At 45.4% G+C, this 21,655-nt stretch overlaps 1 protein-coding gene across 3 annotated transcripts in view; it reads right to left on the reverse strand.

Annotated features, from left to right (window-relative positions):
* The window catches only part of LOC117349164 (protein bicaudal D homolog 2-like), a 136,539-nt gene that overhangs the window by 16,677 nt on the left and 98,207 nt on the right, over window positions 1-21,655 (reverse strand). For all 3 annotated transcript variants that reach the window (XM_033922281.1, XM_033922298.1, XM_033922289.1), the window contains exons 6-7: window positions 15,415-16,383; window positions 6,917-7,068 (exon numbers count right to left, since the gene is read on the reverse strand). In XM_033922281.1, coding sequence (XP_033778172.1) covers window positions 6,917-7,068; window positions 15,415-16,383 — 1,121 coding nt within the window. The remainder of the gene's footprint in view (window positions 1-6,916; window positions 7,069-15,414; window positions 16,384-21,655) is intronic.

Below are 21,655 nucleotides of genomic sequence, written 5' to 3' on the forward strand. Positions count from 1 at the left end.
GGCCCTCCAGAGTCTTCTGCAATCGCATCAGAGCCAGCCAAATAGCTCTCAGCTCCAACTGGTTGATTGACTATTTCCGCTGAGAGTGTGTCCAACACCCCTGGATGGGACAACGATTGCAGTGGGCTCCCCAGCCCCAAAGGCTGGCATCCGTCATCACCATGATCCAGGAGGTAAACTGCAGCACAACTGCGGGAGAAGCCAACAATCCATGCTGGCCTGAGCCTTCACAGTCCAGTGTAGACAGGTCTGTAAAGCATCTCTATGTGGAGCCCAGCAAAAGAGTAGGGCATGCTGGAGAGGATGCATGTGCGCTCACACCCAAGGAACCAACATTCAACGTGTCAGCCATGGACCCCTAGGACCTGAAGATAGTGTCATGCTGAGTTGGCAGCTCCAGCCTCAGGGTGCCTCTGGAAGATGGACACTGCCCGCAGCCATACTGAAAAGAATTCTCCGATATTCCAGTGATGGGCGTCAGATTGCTTTTTCTGTAGTTCACGACCAAGCCCAGGCCCTCAAGCACCTGGATCACCTGATCCACTGTGTGCCAACCCTCAGCCAACTAGTAGTAGTACCGTGTCCTTCATGTATGGCGACTAGTGCTGGACGCAGTACTCCAGGTGACGGAGCACCATGGCCCGGTACAGCGGCATGATACCTTCTCCGATCTGTTTGTGATCCTCTTCTTTATCATTCCTAGTATTCTGTTCGCCCTTTTCACCGCCGCCGCTGCACATTGCATGGACGGCTTCATCGACTTGTCGATCAGAACTCCCAAGTCTCTTTCCTGGGAGTTCTCTCCAAGTACCATCCCGGACATCCTGTATTCATTCATGAGATTTCTGTTACCAATATGCATGTAACCTTGAGAGCTGCATTCAAGTGCTGAAGATCCAGGATAGGTCTCCAATCTTCAGAGCCTTTCTTTGGCAAGATAAAAGTATATAGAGTATCTGCCCGAGCCTGAGAGTTCAGGCAGCACCGGCTCTATAGCTTGAATATCTAGCAAGTTGAACAGTGGCTTGAACCTTGAGCGCCTTATCTGGCCGACCCACAGGAGAGTCCACAAACCAGTCCATCAGAGGCTGGGCAAATTCCAGCTTGTAGTCCGACCGAATAATGTCCAAGACCCACTGGTTGGACAAAATGTGAACCCAGGTGGACAGGAATGCTGAGAGTCTGTCCCCTATCTATAGAGGGGCATCCCTTGGCCTGACATCATTGCGCCTTTTTGGCAGAGGGTGAAGGACAGGAGGCGGAAAGCTGGGACCATCTGTAGCTGGCATACCTGGGCTGGGAACCCTGGGAAAATCTCTGTGATGTGGCACTAGCATACGAGCAGGATTACCAAATTTCTCCGCATATAGGCTGCCCCAGTGTATAGGCCGCAAAAAATGCCTATACATGTTTTAATACTGGTCGATAAGCCACCCCATTTTATTAACCGCGGCTTATTTACCAGTAACGGGCGGCCTATACAGTTTAAAAAAAAAAAAATCATCCCTTCCTTACCTCCCTTGATACATCCTTTAGTTAAAGATAGCTCAACGTGTGTGGTGCTAAGGAAGGGGAAAGGCTCAACTCCTCACCTGGAGGCAGAGGCATAACTGCCGGACTACGCGGCTCGCAGGCTGCCCAACGGAGGCAGTTCGTTTACGTTTTTTCCAGAGGTGGTGGAGCTGAACATGGGTGGGCAGGTCTACGTGACCCGCCATGTCATGCTGCTCGCTGTGCCGGACTTGCTGCTCAGGCGCACATTTTTGCATGAGCGGCAGACGCAGGAGCTGGCGCGTGATGGCAAGGAATGCTTCTTCATCAACTGCGACAGCTTCCTCTTCCACTACATCCTGTACTACCTGTGGGACCTGCAGCTGGTGCTGCCCGACTACTTCCCCGAGCAAAGCCTGCTACAGCGTGAAGCCGAGTATTTCCAACTGCCTGAGTTGGTCAAGCACTTGAGCCCGCCGCACATCAGCAAGGAGAGCTCCTTAGATGATGATCCCCCCTTGCCCCTGCTTCTCCTTCACCCGGCGCTGCTCGCTGCTGCCTACCTAGAGCCCGAGCTTCGTCTGGTGCCTCTGCCTCCTCTCCAGCCAGAGCATCTTCACCCACCTTGGACTCTTACCGCTTCACAGCCTCCTCCAGCCCAGCCTTGGAGGTAAGGGGGGGTTGATTTTAAAAAATTGTATAGGCCGCCCCAGTTTTGCAAGTCGCATCCACTGGGCAGGCTTGCAAACCCATATATAGGTTGTGGCCTATATATGGGGAAATATGGTACTGGGAGCCACAAAAATTAGAGTGACCAGAAACTCTAGAGTTCTTTGGCCAGCTGTCAGGCAGGATCTTAGGGTGATGGTCCACCACAGAAATCTAGGCCCTTGGCAAACAATAACTGCCCATTAAAAGGGAAGTCTAGCCAAAGAAGCCTTGGAAGTGGAATCACCAGACCATTGTCTGATCCAGAGCATCCTGCGGGTAGAAATGGAGTACGCCGAAACCTTTGCCAAAACCCACATAGTCATACAATGCATCAACATAATCTGACCCAGCCAAAAGAAGTTGAGGAGGAGGATCCATAGCCTCACTCTCCAGCATGCGCAGACGAGATAGACAAGCACATGTGACAAAGGATGCCGGTGACACAGCCTTTAAGCATAAAGTATCTGAATTAAAAAGTCTCTGGAGGACCACATCCACACAGCGGTCCTGCATCTTTAAGCAGCACACCACCTTCGCTGGGTAGAGAGGTGCACTTAGTCACCTGCACAACCAAAGAATCCACCCTAGGCTAACACAGAAGTTGCTGGCACTCCTGTGCCAGAGGATACAAGCGAAGACGTGGCTCTTGCTATCTTATCTCGGAAAGTTATACTGTTCCAAGATAAGGACGCTCATATCAGGGTGCCAGGGAAAAGTAGTATACTGCAAGCGCCCACCACAAAGGAAGAAGTGGACAGAGCCAGCTGAGTGACTAAATTCAACTCCTGCAAAGACTCCGAAATAAGATATGGTAAAGCCGCAGACTTAAATAAATGCAGAACCATAGGATCATCCCCAGGTTCCAAAACCCTAGAGAAATTTGCAGATCCAGCAGAGTCTCTGGGAAGCGCTGCACCTGTAAATAAGGAGTTAGCAAGCTGGTCATCATCATCAGGATCCCGCAGACCAGGATCAGGCAGCACAAGAATAGCAGCTGACTGAGATGAGATGAGAAGAGAACATGTCCATATAAGCTACATCACCGACAGAGACACATCTGAGGCAGAGTGGGACTGTGCAGGGGAAGAATACCAACTTTGAAACTCATTCCACAAATGTTTCATAAATTCAGACAACGTCTCTGGCTCCTGGGGCATAGTATCACCCTTTGATGACTTAACTTTGTGGAGGAGAGTGTGGTGTAGTTGTTAAAGCTACAGCCTCAGCACCCTGAGGTTGTGGGTTCAAATCCTGCATTGCTCCTTGTGACCCCGGGCAAGTCACTTATTCTTCCACTGCCCCAGGTACATTAGACAGATTGTGAGCCCTCCGGGACAGGAAGGGAAAATGCTTGAAGTATCTATATGTAAACCGCTTTGAATGTGGGTGTAAAACTACAAAAAAGCGGTATATAATTCCCAATCCCTTTCCTAGGATGCGGAGGGTCCCCAGCCAGGTGCACAGAACTAGCAGCCGTGCCAAGCCCTGGAAATAAACAAGGCTGCCCCACCAAGCATCTGGTCACCTGCTTCAGCAAGGGAGAGGCTAAACTGGATGCTGTCACCTCTCCCAGATATGCCATGCAGCACATGGCACAAGTATGCTCTTGAGGTGCTAAATTTGCATAATCCTGGCAAGAATTCACAGTAGGGAGAGCCCAAGGACTCCATCCCAACAGGTTTTGAGGCAAAAATTGCAGTTTTGGAGAAGCAGGGTGCTTTAGAAAAAGAGATCACTAAAAATTCAAGATGGCCACCACTAAGAAATTTGTGCCAAAAAACACAATTTTAGGATATTTCAGGTGGGGGGGACACAGAGAGGGACATGCAGACACCTCAAAACTTCAAATTTCAAACTAGAGAATGACACGGGGACAAATTTTTCACCATCCCTGTGAGTTCTTTTCCTGTCCCTGCCCCATTCCTGCAAGCTCCTGTCCTCATCTTCACAAGCTTCAAACACTTTCAAATCATAAGTGTTCAAGGCTTGTGGAGTTAAGGCAGAGCTTGCAGGAATGTGGCAGGGACAGAGACAAAACTCCTGGGGACGGGACGAGGAAATTGAGTTCCTATGGGGACAGGGACAATTTGACCCCCATGCCATTCTCTATTTCAAACCTCCTCCAATTCACCTTACAGGTTGTTACAGACTTTACTCACTGTAACCTGTATTGAAAATGTGCTCCAGCCTGCCTCAAATCTCTTACAGTAGCTGAAATCAGAAAATCACTGCCTCGTGATGGGCTGCCAGTCAGACTCTATGCCTGACTGTACCTCCACCCCTGTGGACCGACGGATGTGCTCAGGGACAGAGGTGAGAAGACGCAGCCGGTATCCTGCAAGACACTGCAGAGTCTCCAAAGGATGCCAAACAGCCTGTGCTTGAACCTTCATTCGGCAGAAGGAGAAAGATGGGGATGGCCCCAAACTCCTGTGAAGCAAATGTAAGCTGGCTGATAGGTACCTGGCCTGTCAGCTGAATACTGAAGTCTGTGTGATCTTAATGCAGGCAGAGCTGAATAATTGTTCTGAGCACCAGAAAGAAAAAGGGATGAAAACCACACCAAATAAAATAATAAAATGTGGAGAGCATTACACACACACTCCTGCTGGCACATGTGCAGAAGGAAAAAACTATAGATGGAGTTAAGGAGCCCAATGATATACAGCAGTGGCACAAAGAAAAAATCCAGAGTGAATTCTTTCTGCAGATGGCACATGGCCATGGGGACACTACCCATCTATCTAGAATGTCTCACCCATTGCACTGGAACAGAGGTTAAAAAAAGGGGGCATGAGTCAGACTGGTGCTTGAAAATTATATCATCTAGGGTAGGAGTGGATAAAACATGTTCTACCCGCAGCGGATCAATCTTGAAATGGTTGGTTTGAGGCTGGTAATCCTTTACGGGCAGTACCTGCCAGTACAAAGAGATGATCCGACAACTGAAATTCATATGTAACTTCCAGTCAGTGAAGTAACACACTGTGCACATTAGAATGGTCCATGACTGAGCACTGTGACAGAGAAGATGGATTCCAATTTCAGCGCTTTCATAGCACCAGCAAGGAAATGGTGGACAGAGATAGACTTAAACAGGTCTGCGGACGGTGGGGTCCTCACTCAAAGCTGAACTTCCCTAAATACCGTGCTAACTAGTCCCAGCAAGGGTATCAGCAGCATCCAAAATAGAAACAGTGTCAGGAGACAGGATAGGCAACCGATGACAATCAAGATCTCTTGTAGTCAGATGAGAGGGCATCTGCACAGGGACATAAAGCACCAGAGCGACTTGCTAGGAAGAAGGTGACACACCTTCCGGCTGTGTCAAATGGGCTGGGTTCGAAATATATGCTCTCTAGATGAGCCAACTGAAATCTGGAGAAATGCACACCCTATGGCCACTGCTGGGTCCTGCTAAAGCGCCCACGCCGCACCAAAGGAGTCTTCCAACTCAGTACGTAGGCGTTTGGCGCCAGCAATCAGAACGGCCTCTGGACGAGGCTTTTTGCCCAATTAAGGACCCAGGTCAGCTCCCCAGCCCATGAGGACCCAGAGGAGGCAAAGCCTGAAGCTCCTGCCCCTCCCTCGGCATGCTGTGGCACGCACTACATAGAAGGTGTTCCAGCACCAATCTGGCGCAATTCATACATTAATTCAACAAATTAGGGGCAGAGTCCATCCCAATTGATTTTCAACAAAATCGAGCTTTGAGGCAGAAATCAAGCTTAGGAAAATAAAAACCCTTGCTCAGAAACTCTCAAAATGAGTTTTACAGAGTTCCACAGACTACCTCCCAAAGCTTCCTTAGGAAATAATGCAGGTATACTCACAGTCTCTGAAGTGCCTGCCTGCCAGTTCTGTACACTGCAGCTGAATGGAGGAAAATGATTTACTGCCTCAGAACTGCTCCAAATTGACTAGACTTGAAGATCTTCGGACTGCCAGTCGGATGGACCCCAATTTTAAACTCCGCCCCCAACAGATCCTCTCCTCACAACTGGGGGTAGAAAACGTTGCCTGCGCCCTGAAACCCTGCAGGACTTTTACAAAGGATGCATACAGCCTTCGCTTAAACCAGACAAGGTTCCAGGGGAATGGATCCTGAGTCCAAGAAAGGTGGCACACAGCAGGCTGTCTCCACAGGCCCGCCAAAGTTTCTCTGTGAAGCAGCAGTCCAACTGTGTCCTTTCCTTCGGTAGAGGACCACCGCAGAAATCTCACAGCACTCAAGCCACCAAAACAAAAACACAAACTAAGCAAAAAAAAGAAAAAGATACAGAGCAGGTCAGAAGACTTCTGCATGGATTGCTTGCAGAAATTGAAAACTGCAAGGGCTCTGACTCTATCTGAAGTAGGAGAAGCACATGCTCAGAAAAAAGTGTTTGGATTTCTGCAACTCCCAGATTGCGTATGGAATCTGGAAGAGATGTATCAGAATTCAGCCATTTCCATGCCCAATGCTCTTTCAGTGCAATGGCTTTAGCACAGATTTCCTAAAACTAGAAGCCTTTCTGCATCAGAAGTAAGACTACTGCAGGAAAACAGAGAAAACTACTCCAACCTTGTTTGATCAAGTGAATAAGTTTTAGTCTCTTTCCTATACTTCAGCTGTAATCATTGGCTCTGTTACTGATTGTATCTAAGTTTATGAGAGAATGAGAAAAAAAGTCACTAAATATTCCTCATGGCACAATGCCATGCTTCTTCTTACCTGCTAGCAAACACTGAGCGCAGGGAAGAAAAAGTAGCAGCATCTTCTTTCAAGGCCTTCAGCTCATGCCTCAGCTTCACCATGGTTTCTGATACTAGGTTCTTCTCATTCTCATACTTGCCCTTCAGATTAGAGAGGGCAACCTCAGCAGTCTGAGGACAGATGATAAGAAAGGAGTGCTTCAAGAATGGTTTCACAGGACAGTAAGATAGAAGAAATGTTTCAGTCACCACCCATATTCTATTTAAAGAAATTCTACTTGTTTCTGTACAATAAAGTGTTACATATTGCCATTTTCCCTACAGTCCCCATATTCAATAATAATTTAGGGCTATTCAGTTCAACCATAGACAATTTGTTAGGATTAGCCATAAGGAATATCTGCATCTATGATAAAGAGCAAAAAGAAACAATGAGACTGGGAGACTGCGTCACAAACAAGGAAACCCACATTTGGGGTTGCAATATAGGTAGGCACGTTATAAGGCTGTGCCACCAGGGGGTGGGGGTGGAGGGTTATGTCATACACTATGTCCATATGAATAGGGTAGCAGTTACAGAAAGATACAAACCAGTGTTTTATCGGCGACGTGACAATCGCGCGCCAGACACCAGCACGCCGACAATTTGGCGCAAGACACAAGTACGCCGCGGGAAAACTTAGTTTTAAAGAGCTCCAACGGGGGTGTGGGGGGAACCCCCCACTTTACTGCATACTGTTCGTGCTGCCGTTGGGGGGGTGCAACCCCCCACATTATAGAGAAAACAGAACTTTTCCTGGAAAAAAAAAAATAAAAAATCGGAAAAAGTTCCGTTTTCTCTATAATGGAGGGTTCCAACCTCCCAACAGCAGCACGAACACTATGCAGTAAAGTGGGGGTGGGTGGGGGTGGGGGGGGTTCCCCCACTCATACCCCACTTCGGAGCTCTTTAAAACTAAGTTTTCCCGCGGCACGCTGATGTCTTGTGCTGAATTGTCTGCCCTCCATTGTCGGCGCACAAATGACTATGAACCGTTTTATCAATCTAAGATGGTAAATGACATAAGCAGTAAATGCTGCATATTCAAATTATATATATCTAGTAACGGTGTCAGCTGCATATCAATTACATTTAGGTGCCGTTAAGAGAATCGCAGCTTACGTGTAACATAGGTGTAAGACAGGGTTTTGTAGGCCTACATTACTGGCACCTATGTTTGATGAGAATTACACCTACAGAGGCACCTAAGGTCATTTGGGGGGGTAAACCACTGACAGGCGCCTCTGTAGATGCGATTACTGTGTTCTTTTTTGTAGGTGCCTGCGGATGCCTACATTTTTTTAATAATGACTTTTTAATTGGTTTTAAATGACGTAATCAATTACTGCGCCACTTCAGGGAAGATTAGGTACTTACATTGATAATCTTTCTGGAAAAAGGACATAAGAGTCCTGACTACATGATATCCCTATACTTGCAAGTTGATTGCAGAAGAATGAAATTAACATTCTTCGGCTCCACCTCCTTCTCTAGTGCTGCAGAGCTCCTTGTAACAAAGCAATCTAACATCACTAAAACAGAGAAATAAGGAAGGGGAATGGGGAGTCTCCTCGCTAAAATAGTTCTGTAAGAAATGATTAACAAGATTAAACCACACTATAAACAACTTAGGTGGAACAAATAGTAGCTAACCGTCAAAATGCAACCAGTATTAAATGTAAGGAGTTTGTGAAGTCTCACTTACTACTTCACACTTTTTTCTCTCTTTTTATTTTGTGTATATCTGACTGAACAGTAGACAGGCGAACGCCAGACTGACAGGGCAGGGTGTCAGGATTCATATGTTCTTTTTTCTAGAAATGATTATCGAGGTAAGTACCTAATCTTCCTTTCCAGTGCAAAGGACATATGAATCCTGACAATAGGTGACGCATCAAATCAGTATAGAGCAGGATAGATGAGCCTGCCCTTAATACTAAGGACCCAAAAACATTATCCTCTCTTGCTGCCACATCTACTCTATAAAACTTTGAAAATGTATGGAGAATGAACCATGTAGCTGCTCTACAAATCTCTTCAGGAGGAATTGCCATTGTCTCCACCCACAAAGATGCCACACTTCTGCTATCAAGGCAAATGGTAGCCGTTTTCCACAGCCAATGTATGCCGAAAAGATAGCCATATGAAGCCATCTAGAGAGGATCACCTTAGATGCAGGCCTGCCTAATCTTGCTGCATTGGTTAAGACAAAGATGATCAGAGAGACAAAGTCATCAATTGGTTACTTTCAAGTATCGAAGACTTCTTTGTACATCCAGCAAGTTCAACACTTTGTTCCTCCTCTTGAAACCTGTGGTTTGAAAGGTGGGTAAACCTGACTTCTTGATTGACATGGAAAGATGATACCACCTTCGGCAAGAATGAAGGGACCGTATGGAGAGAAACTCCTACTTCTGTATACCTGAGGAACAGTTCTCTGCATGAAAATGCCTGTATCTCTGAGACTCTCTTCATTGAGGCTATGGCTACCAGAAAACCTGTCTTAAATTTTAAATTCAGCAGGGATGCCTTCTGCAAAGGCTTGAAATGTGCTTTGCTGTGGCCACTCTGGACAATGTTAGGTTCCATGTGGGAAACAGTTGTTTTACCGGAGGTATCAACCTGAGCGCCCCCTTCAAAAAGCTGACTATATTGAGATGTGAGGTTAAGGAACCCTTTTCCACTCAGGCTCTGAAACATGAGGAGACCCACAACTTGCATTTTGAGGGATCCTACTACCAGCTCCTTTTCTAGTCCAGCCTGCAGAAAGGCTAAAACCAATGACACTGGAGCTTTGCAAGAATCTACCTATCATTCGTGCACCACTGCTGAAACAACCTCCAGGCCTTAGCATAAGCCACAACTTTTGCTGGTCTCTCTGCTCTAAGAAGGGTAGCAATAACCATTTCTGAATAGCCTTTCTGCACTAGGGTTGCCGCTTAAGAGCCATGCTGTTAGACCAAAGTGTTCCAGATTCTCTAAGGAAACTAGACCCCGAGACAAGAGATCTGTGTGCACTGGTAGCCTGAGATCTTTATCTCTTTGCAGGCACACTAAGTCCCTGTACCATGGCCTATACAGCCAATCCGTAGCATCTAGGATCACCCGTCTGGGATGGTTTGATATCCGATGGATGGTTCAGCCTATCATGGGCTACAGGGGAAACACATACAGCAGACCTTGCATTGGCCAGTGCTGGGCCCAAGCATCTAATCCATCGTTTCCTAGTTTGGCTCTTCTGCTGAAAAATCAAGCCACTTTCTTGTTGTCCACCAACATCATGAGGTCGATCATCGGAGGCCCCCAGTGTCGCACTATGCAGTCGAATGCCCTCTGGGATAGTGACCACTGCCCTGGGTCAAAGGTCTTCCTACTGAGATAGCCTACTTGCACATTGCCCACTCCCGCCACATGCACAGTTGATATTGCTTGTAAATGGTTCTCTGACCAGCTGAATAGCAGCTTGGCCTCCAGGCTCAGTGGAGCACTTTTGGTGCCTCCCTGTCCACTGAAATAAACCACCGCCATGGCATTGTCTGAGAACAAATACAACCAAGAAGATCTGATCAAAAATCACACACTAAACATATAATTAAATGTGTAAACGGTGCTCAGTCAAAAGATTGTCCGAGAACACCCTGTCCACTTTGCCTTCTAGGTGTTTCTCCAGAGTTTGCAAGGTGAGCCAAATGGCCTGTAGCTCTAGATGGTTTATGGACCATTTCTTCTGCGAGAGAGTCCATCAATATCCTCCCTAGCCATAGAGACTAGCATCAGTCGTCAAAATCACCCAAAAGGAGATGTGGAGTGGCACGCATCTTGCCAGTCTCAGTCATCTCCACTGAGCCTCTATCAGCCATTCCAGTGGCTTCCGGGGCGAATCCATTTTTAAGGGACCAGCAGGACAACAGAGAATGCTGGAGTCGTCACATGTGAGCCCTCACCCAAGGGACCACTTCTATGGTTGCTGTTATGGAATCTAGTATCTGGAGATAGTGCCCACCATAGCCACTGGTAAAGAAGTCCAAGATCTATTTCATAAGCTTCTGTTTGTGTGGCTCGGAAAGAAAGTCCTGGCTTTTCACCGTGTTGAAGCATATTCCCAAATACTCCAATTGTTTTAACCAGCTCCAAGTGACTCTTGGTCCTGCAACAACAGATGGATCACTTGAGTCACTGCATAATCTCCTTCCATTTTGGATGAGACCCACCAATAGTCCCAGGAGGGATGCACTTGAATTCCCTTATTTCAGAGATGGACTGCCGCTGCCACCATCGTTACCTTGGTGAAGGTGCATGATTCTGATGCCAGCTTGAATGGAAGGGTGGAGAACTGGAAGTGCCTCCCCAACACATGAAATCTCAAGAATCTCCTGAGAGCTGAATAAATTGGAATATGAAGGTAGGCTTCTGTCAAATCCAAGGATGTCAGGCACTCCCCTGGCGCAACTGCTGCAATGACTGACCGGTCTCCATGAGGAAGCTTCAAGGCCACACTGATTGACATCAAATCAGGATCAGTCTCCATTCTTCTTTTGGGGGCATTATGAACTATCTGCCCAAGTCTGATTCTGTGAGCAGAATGGGTTCTATGGCTTGAATGTCTGGCACCCAAAACTGTAAATCTGGGATGAGGCTAACCACATGGGTGATACGTGGAATAGATATTAATTATAAGAACCCACACGTGAAAGCAAGTGGGAAAGAACATTAGATCACATAAACTTGGAAGAATTTTACGTGTGGGTTCTCTGAGGAAGCCTGGTCTGGCGAAAACACGTCAGAACCTGGAAGAATCTGATCATTAAGATGAGTACACAGTAGTTGTTGTATCATCTCACATTTCAATAATTAGAGTCTTCATCGATTTAAATCTTGAAGTGCAATGATTGAACATTGAAGACACTACTCTCGGGGATTTCACCCCATTGTGATCTTCTTTTACCATCTGAATGGTTCTGAGCACAGTTATCTATATTAAATGCAGTTGGTTATATTGAAGTATAGAGTGGGTGTTCTTATAATTAGTATCTATTGAATGTCTAGCAGTCTGTCCATCGTTGCTCAGACTCTGACCACTTTTTATGGTCATCCAGTCAACAAATCCACAAAATGATCCAAGAGGTAGCTGAATTCGAATTGGTATCCATCTTAGATTATGTCCAGCACCCAACTGTCCAAGCTGATTCGTACCCATGCATTCCAGAACTCCATTAGCCTTTCTCCTATTTGTGGGAGTTTGATTATAGTCCTGGCATCATTAGGACTCCTTAGACTAGAGGCTGTGGCAGAGTATGGTCCAGATGACTATGTCTAGAATTACCGTAGTGTTGACTGGACTCCTGCGCTGCTCTCTGGGAAGAGGATCCTCCGGAGTACTGAAGAAAGCATCTGAAGCCATGAAAATTATTTGAGTAGACCCTCAAGAGGTATAAGGTCGATTGTCTGGAACTGTCTTAGGGTGATGATCAGCCACACTGACCATAAGATTATCCAAACCCTCTCCAAAAAGCATCTGCCCCTGAAAGGGAAGCCTGCTTATGGTGAATTTAGAGCAGGGGGTGAATTTTGAGCAGGGGTGTCAAACTCAGGCCCATGGGCTAAATTTGGCCTGCAGGGTAATTAAATTTTGCCTGACGTTCCTTCCCTCCCTCCATCCTGGCTTCCCAGTCTCATCTTCTAAGTAACCTGCCGAGAATCGCCGGTCGGCTTTAACGAATCTAGCAGGCTGCCATCAGCTTCCACAGCACATTCCCTCTGCAGCGATCTCATACATCAGAGGAGGGGCGGGACCACGGCATAAGGAAAATGTTGTGGAAGCTGACGGCAGCCTGCTAGATTTGTTAAAGCCGACCGACGATCCTTGCAGGTTGCTAAGAAGATGAGACCGGGAAGACGGGATGAAGGGAGTGAAGGAACGGCGGGCCAAATCTCGAAGGTGAGACCGGGAAGAAAGAAGAAAACATGCAGGTCTTCGGGGCGGAGGCGGGCCCTGGTGTAGAAGTATACAATAGAAGGGAAGAAGGGGTTCAAATAGATATGCATATGCTGAACTGAAGGTGGGGGGAGGGGAAGAAATAATGGGTCTAAAACAGAGAAGAGGGAGAGAGATATGGACAATGGGATAGAGGGAGAGAGATGTGGACAATGGGATAGAGGGAGGGAAGGAACAGAAAGGGAGAGAAGTTGGATACAAGGGATAGTTTGGAGGGGGAATAGAGGATACTGGATAGGAGAGTAGTTGGGAAGAGAAAGGGAGAGATGGTGGACTCTGGGATGGTGGGGAAGGAGGGAGATATGCTGGATGAAAGGGTAGTTGAGAAAAGGAGAGATGGTGGGGTCCATCGCTGCAGCTGCGGGGATGAAGATGAAAAAAAAAAGAAAAGATGCCAGACCTATGAGGGAGGGAAGGGGTGGACAGAGATGGATGGTTAGCACAGAGAAAGAAGAAAATGTCAAATGGGCAAGAAACCCTGGCAAGCGAGTTATCAGAAGACAACCAGAGCCTGGGACCAACATGATTTGAATAATGACCAGACAACAAAAGGTAGAAAAAATAATTTTATTTTCTGTTTTGTGATTACAATGTCAGATTTCAAATATGTAACCTGCCATTGCTGATGTTAAGACAACAAGCGTGAACTAGGACCTAAAAGAGAGAGGAAAAGTCTTTATTAAGGTATGCATTTAGCGTGCGTTAAATCAGTTAGCATACCTTAATAAAAGGACCCCTAAGTATCTTAATAAAAAATTTGGCCCATGGCTTAGCCTATGTTTTAGATTTAGACCCCTTATGTGATTGAGTTTGACACTCCTGCTTTAGAGGCAGAATCTCCTGCTAATTGTCTGATCCAAAGCATTCTGTAGGTGGAGATGAAATAAGCTGAGACTTTGTTCAAGATTCTGATAATGTCATACAGGGCATCCGCCATATAGTCAATCTCATACAGGGCACAATATCATACAGGGCATCCGCCACAAACTCGGATGATGAGGTGTGCTTGCAACTAGTAATGGCAGGGATTGCAGATCAGAATTACACCTTCTCAACTCACTTGCATAAGGAAAAAACTGAAATGTGGCACTACAGCCCTGGAGAAGGAGGTGGAGTTGAAGAATGTTAATTTCATCCTTCTGCAATCATCTAGAAAGTATGGGGATATTCGCCTACTGTTAGAATTCATGTGTCTTTTCCCCAGAACACAAATTAAAACAATTAGGTAGGGTGCCTACTGCTGCTATTACTAGAAATCAGGCCCAAAAAGCATTCTGCAACCCAGGTAAATGTATTGGCAGACTCATGACTGACGATGGGGTGCTATGGCACCCGCATATTCATTGAAGAACCATGCTAAAATATTCATCCTTTCTATTCTCCCCATTACAATTACTTAGAAGTCAAGTTTGCATTATGTAATTAATCAGCTATTAAATTTAGAATGCATATTAGATAATAGAATGTGGGCCACACAGAACTTTCCCACAGGCCACATGTTTGACATACTTTGTATACCGACTTCAGCTGAATGAAAAAACCCCAAACAAACTTAAGCAAGAATAGCTAAAAAGAGACCATAACTAGAGAGGTAACTCAAAGAACTGACATCTACTAAGAGTTAACCGTACAGTATACATACCTAAAAGCAAAAGGAGTTAATGATAATCAAATTAGAGTCCTAAATTTCAAAGTTTTATTCTAGATATTATCCAAAATAGAAAAAAATGTTGCGTTTAACAATGCTGTCAATGATATCTACTAAAACTTGAATAGCAGTTCAGTGGTACCTTGGATTACAAGCATAATCCGTTCCAGGAGCATGCTCGTAATCCAAAATGCTTGTTTATCAAAGCGAGTTTCCATTATTTCTTATGGGGAAACTCGCTTTGATACATTCCCCCCTTCCCCCCTCTCCGAGAACCGGCATTGCTACCCCCGAAGGTCCCCCCCTGTGATCCGGCACCCCTCCGCCGTGATTGGCCACCCCCCCCACCGCTTCTTTCAGTCATCTGGGCACCGACACCGGCATGTCCTGTGCTTGGTGCTGGTGTCCGAAGATCGGCCTCCTCTTCTGCTGGGCCTTGAGCATCTGCACATACTCAAGGCCTGCGAGTTCATGCGCAGATGCTCAAGGCCCAGCAGAAGAGGAGGCCGATCTTCGGGCACCGGCACCAAGCACAGGACATGCCGGTGCCCAGATGACTGTAAGAAACGGCGGGGGGGGGGGGGGGGTGCCGGATCGCGGGGGGGAGGGTGTCGGATTGGGGGGGGGGGGGCACTCGTAAATCGAGCCACGCTCGGTTTCTGAGGCGCCGATTTTGCAAATGTTTTGCTCGTCTTGCAAAACACTCGCAAACCGGTGCACTCGTAAACCGAGGTACCACTGTATTTTACTTCTTCCACCTAATGCTTGATTGTATGCCCGATATCAAGATATCCATGCTACATAATAACCACTTTTACATAACAAAATGTGTACCTGCTTATTGGCCTTCAGAACTGTTCTTAAAGTAGCTATCTGTTCCCTTTTAGTACTTAGCAACGACTTGAGTTTCATTATTTCCTCAACCAGTGCCTCCTTGTCTTTTTCTAGTTCAGTGGCAAGAGAGTCCATGGATGTACGGTGCCAGGAGAGTGCAACTGCTCCTTGGAGGTGACTGATCTGGTCCTTGACTATTGCTATAAGGTGTGTGATATTCATGGGCTCTTTGACCAGGTCTCCACCATAGTCTGACCCCATGGGAGAGCACAGACTGCCTTTGGGTGACTGCTCATCACCACCATCTCCAATCAGTTCATTGTCTGAATTAAACAAAACCTTCCCTAAGATATCAGAGGATTTCCTTTTTCGAAGCTGGACTCTGGAGCCTCTCCCATCTTTGTAATAGTCCAGCAATACTCGATTGGGTGTCAAGTTGTTGCACATACAAACATGGTGATACAAGTTGGCCAGTTCCTCCATAAATGACATCAGTTCATCTTGAGCCATATTCAGCTTACCCTGAAAATCAGAAAAGATTTTTCTAGAAACCTTGAGCTCCTCTTCCAATTCAGCGAGGATTTCTCGGTCGTTCTTCCCCATTTGTACATAAAATTTGATTTTCTCATCTAATTCTTCAGATTCAGCCTGCCATCCTTCTTTTTCTTTTTGATACTTTGCTTCAAAATCAAGGTACTTCTGGCGGATCTCATGCAGCTCAGCTCGCAGTTGGACAATCTCTCCATTAGGTGTGTCATAATTACATTCAAAGGTTCCTAGATTCAAGCTGGATATCATATCACATGGTGATCTTAGATCATCAAAATCCTGGAACTGTTGAAGGACCTTCATCTGCTGCTTCAGCTGGTTATTTTGTTCCTGCTGTGTAGACAGAGCCTCCTTTGCTATGTTCAGCTGCTTCTGCAGTTCCTGCACATCTGCCACCAGTGAGGCCTTCTCACAGTCTACCTAACAAAAGACAAATTGTACTTTAAAAGTTTCCATCAATAATTGTTTTTGATCTAATGTTTGAAGCAGGAGAATAGCAATCTATATTATATAAACCAAATAAATACAAGCATCACTAAAAGTACAAACCATAAATTCACACAAAAATAGTTTTCCTAAATAGCAAATATAATGCCAACTGAAATAAGATTAAGAGCTTTCTGAACTTAAGAGATTTTTCAAGATGCAACTCTTTAGGAAGACAGTTCCACCAGAATGGAATGACACAAGTTTTAATTGATACTGATATAATTTCCCTAGTAGTCTCTAATGAGTCCTTTGATGTTTTTCTATAGATTTTTAGCAACCCTATGTGATTGGATATTTGCTCCATGTCTGCAAAGTCAGTTAAATTGCTGAATATGCCTGTCTGTTCATGTTGTAGCAAATTACTTTTGCTAAGATGCAGAAGAAGGATATAAGCAAGAATGAATGTGTAGATAAGGCTGTGAACCACTTCCAGCCCATGGAAAAGAAAGCAGAGTTAACCATTTACAGGTGCTCTCTGAAGACAGCAGGATACATTCTCACATATAGGTGAAGTCACTGATTGAGCCTGGCATGGAGATGCTTCCCAGCGTTTATGCTTCCAGAAGTTTGACAGCATCCACCATGAGCGCGTGTAACTTCCTGCCCACTCTACTTGCATGGGACCAATGCAGTCTGATGAAATAGTTGATAGAATACAACGCTTAGGGGAGGAGGGTGGGTTTGTGAGAATGAGCCCTGGTGTCCTCAGAGAACAATCTGCTACAGGTGAGTAGCTTTGTTTACTCCAGAGGACAAGCAGGATAACAAACCCATGTATGAGAATCCATAGCTACCAAGCTGTCCGAAAGAGAGGGGAGGGGGGAATTGAAGCTTCCTGGGTAAACATCAACCCTGCATGTGGAGACCATCTACATACACTCCCCAGCCCAGGTTGGATGCAACTGTCATCAAAGTCTTGTGCGGTGGAGGAATTTGGAATACAGTCTCCTGGTCAAACTGGTTCAAATTGTCCATCAAGACAGAGAAGAGACAATAACTACAACCGTTTAGTTTCCTGTGGCTTGGGACCACTGAGACGAGAGTCCATTGGGCTGGCCTCAAATGACAATATGCCATAGGTACAATACACATGGTTGAGGCAATGCAGCCTAACAGTCTAAATATCAGCTGAGCTGAAACCAGTTGATTAGCAAACTTGTAGTGCTAGGGAGACAAATGCCTCTGCTTGTTGCTGCTCTAGAAGATAAGCTTGGGTCTGGAACTATGTCTAGCAGGGCTATAATGAATTCCAGTTGTTATACAAGGAGGAGATGGGGAATTGGGGTCCTAGTAACTCTAGCACCCAAAGTTTATTGTATTGATTCTTGAGCTTCTTTCTTTGATGTGCTCTTTACCAGTCAATCGTCTATGTAGGGAAACGTGCACTCCCAGTCTACATAGTGATGTTGCAACTACTGCTAGACATTTAGTGAACACTAGAAACTGATGTGAACCAAAAAGTAAGATGTGATACTGTAGTGATGTTTTCTTATTTGAAATCTTAGATACTTCCTGTGAATGGGATATATCTGCATGTGAGTGTAGGTATCCTTTAAGTCCAGAGAGCCAAGCTGATTGTTTTCCTCAACCATGGAAGTAGGGTACATAGGGAAACCATCCTGAACTTTTGTTTTGCCAAATAGTTGATTAAGGTCCTTAGCTCTTGGATGGGACAACCCCCCCCCCCCCCCCGTCTTTTTGAGGACCAAGAAGTACTTGGAGTAAAATACCTTCCTACTGGTAGGCTGTTTGAAGCAGCTACTTTTATATGGCTATGCTCTCATGGAACCAGTCAAAAGTCTGTCCCTTACTTTGACTGGAGAGCTGGTTAGGACTTCTGAGCTCCATGCTGCTTCAGGAAGGAACAAGAACTCTGGGCTAATTAGGATGGATGAGAGGGTGAAGGTACCCTATGCCTTTGAGAGAAGTAGAGCCTCTGTTGTCCTCTGCCCAAGTTCCTCCTAGAAGATGAGGCTGTGCTAGTGACTTAGTAATATTGGGGTTTTTTCTTCATGAGGTCAGGATTGACCTCTACCTTATCACTAAAAAGATGGTCTCACCAGCATGGGAAGTCTGCCAGCTTCTCTTGAACTGTCAGTTCTAGGTCTGAGGTTAGTCAAGTCTGTGCATGCCAATACCCATAGCTGGGGCCCTTGACACCACATCGAAAGCATCATAGGTTGCCCAAGCCATGTACTTTCTACATTCCTGCTGCTTGGTTACTAGCTGATGGAACTTTGCAGCCTTCTCAATACGTGCTCATGAAGAACTAGAAAGAATGTAGGAGAATGACATAGCATAATGAAATACCTTCCCCTCTCTCTGGGGGCATCAAAGAGGGAGTTTCAGAGCTCCTGGTTCATTTGAGAATAGATTTGATGACCACAGAGAGATGCAGAAGCTGGTGATTCTCAAATCTGGGAACTTCCTAGACCCTAGGAGTTGGCCTTCTTATGAATGGGTTTACTAAGGGGGAAGATCCATAAGAACATAAGTGTTGCTATATAGGACAGGCCAAAGATCCATTAAGCCCAGTATCTTGCTTCTAACAGTGGCCAACCCAAGTCACAAGCACCTGGCAAGATCCCAAAGAGTAAAACGGATTTTATGCTGCTTATCCCACAGAAAAGCAGTGGATTATCCCAAGCCCATCTTAATAATGGTTTGTGGACTTTTCTTTTAGGAAATCATCTAAACCTTTTTTAATGTCTGTTTATCTGCTTTTACCACATTCTCTAGTAATGAATTCCTGAGTTTGATTACACATTGAGTGAAAAAATATTTTCTCCAATTTGTTCTAAATTAACTACTCAGTAGCTTCATTGCATGCCCCATTATATTTTTGGAATACGTAAGCAAGTGACTCACATCTACCCATTCCACTCCACTTGGCACTTTATAGATCTCTATCAAATTTTCCTTCAGTTATCTCTTCTCTAAGAGCCCTAGTCTCTTTAGCCTTTCCTCATAGGGAAATTGTCCCATCCCAATCTTCTCTGTAACTTTTCTAATTCTGCTATATCTTTTCTGAGATGCAGTGACCAGAATTGCATACAGTATTCTGGGTGCGGATGCACCATGGAGCAATACAAAAGCATTTTAAATATTTTCATTTTTTTTTCTATTGCTTTATTAATAACTCAACATTTTATTTGCTTTCTTAGCTGCTGCTACAAAGTGAGCAGAGGGTTTCAACATATCAATGATACCTAGATCCTTTTCTGAGCAGCAACTCCTAATGTGGAACTTTGCATCATGTAGCTATAGTTTGGGGTCCTCTTTCCCACACTGCTTTATTCATACAGCCTAAAGGATTCTCTGCATGAGCACCATCATAGCTTCCTTTGTAGGGGAGCAGAGGGTAAGGGCAACAAAAATCAAGGCTATCCATCATCTTATTCCTGAACTCATCCTCCATCTCCAAAGAAGATAGGCCACACCCAAGTCCCGCTGATACAGCTGCTGCTTCCCATAGAGCCTCAGTGAAGGAGATGGGATAACAAGGGACCCTTCTTCCGAAAGAACCTCTAGATTCTGTTCAGGTGCCCAGATGTAGTATGAATCAACTCGGAGGCACTCTTATGGGAATTCCCGAGTCTGTGCTTGCATTGATCTACTAGACTGCTGGTCAGGCTCTGGGTGGAAATGTCAAAGAACAAGCATCCCCCTATGCCTTGAGAAAGCTTCCTTCTTCAAAGGGCTGGACAATGACATTGTCTTCACAGGTGCCAACATGATACCCTTCCATGCACTGGAGTTGACATCCATTGAATCCATTGCAGGACATGAGCCTCCATGATGGGCTGAAGCTCCATTGCATCCAATGCCAATGCCCTCATTGCCTCAGCACATCCCCTTCAGGAATTGGGGATAAATTGGTGGCCTAGTTCCACTTGATGGAGGCCGATACCTCCCTCTTATCTTGAAGGGGGCGCTACCATCTCAGTGTGGATGTTTCAAGTATTGATAGAGTCAATACACTGGTTCTCCTGGTGACATGCTTCAAAGAGGACTGATACTTCTTGGTAAATACCCAATGCATGGCATGGCATCCCTTAGTGCGGATGAAGATGTTGAATCCTTTTGTGTTGTTGTGGCAAGATCAGAATATGCCCAATGATGAGCACTACCAACACTCAATGTCACGGCAAGAAGAGACATCCTCAATGCTGCTGCAACCTAGTTTCCAATGCAGCTTCAAGAGCCATAGGGAGCTATGTCTCTGACACCTATATATTGATGGACTTAACTTGTCTGTTCCAAAAATATTTCTGTGCTGCTGCTCTTTATTCTTAATACTCCTAAATGAAAGCTGTAAATTGAGTTTGCACAAAGAAAAAAAGATTATGTTTGGGTCTTAGACACTATAGGGATAGTAAATGGGTCTCCATGAGAGACATGGTTCTGTCAAACAGGAACATTCCTTAATACCACAGGAAGTTTTCTGGGATATGACAGGAAAGATAACCCCAGTGAAATAAAATGATACTATCATGAAACAAAATTAGAGAGTTTTTCCTCCTTGCGGCGTGCTCAAGCCTGAAGGGGGCCTGAGGAGCTGCAGAAAAATAAAGGCCAAAAAATTAAGGTTACTTGGTCTCACATGAGACAGATATAAGCTGAAAGAAAAGAAAAAGGAAAAAAAAAAAAAAAAGGAAAATCCACTATGGTGCAAGCTGAGGGGAGAAAAAGAAACCACACCTCTCTATTCCAGGAAACAACAAGACTGTCTTGGTGCTCTGCAGTACAGTGGGTGAGAAGGCACACATACATGGTTGACACTGTCACAAGCTTCTGGAAGTAAAAGAATGCTAGGGAGCATCTCTGTGCCAGTCTCTGTTGGTGACATCATCCTTATTATGAGTATATGATGTCATGCTTATCCTCAGAGAAAGACTCAGGGTGGATTTGCTTTAAATTAATCTTCAAGGATGCAGGCGACCACACCTGCTTTCCGGGCCTGGCACAATCGCTTCCATGGGTTGATGACCCAGGAACAAAGACATGTCTATCTCACCTTTAAACGAAAACGTGCAGATTTTGCACGATTACATTCAGTTTTTGTCTCCTAGGGCTTGGAGCTTAGTTTTGAAATCATTCTAATTTGGGATTTCTTTCTCTTTTTCTCTATTGGATATCTGGTACTTACCATGGCGTGTTTGTGGGTGGGGGTGTGGCTGTGGTTTGTATAGAGGTGTATGGA

This window comes from Geotrypetes seraphini, chromosome 1 (genome assembly GCF_902459505.1).
Source record: "Geotrypetes seraphini chromosome 1, aGeoSer1.1, whole genome shotgun sequence".
Taxonomy (NCBI): Eukaryota; Metazoa; Chordata; class Amphibia; order Gymnophiona; family Dermophiidae; genus Geotrypetes; species Geotrypetes seraphini.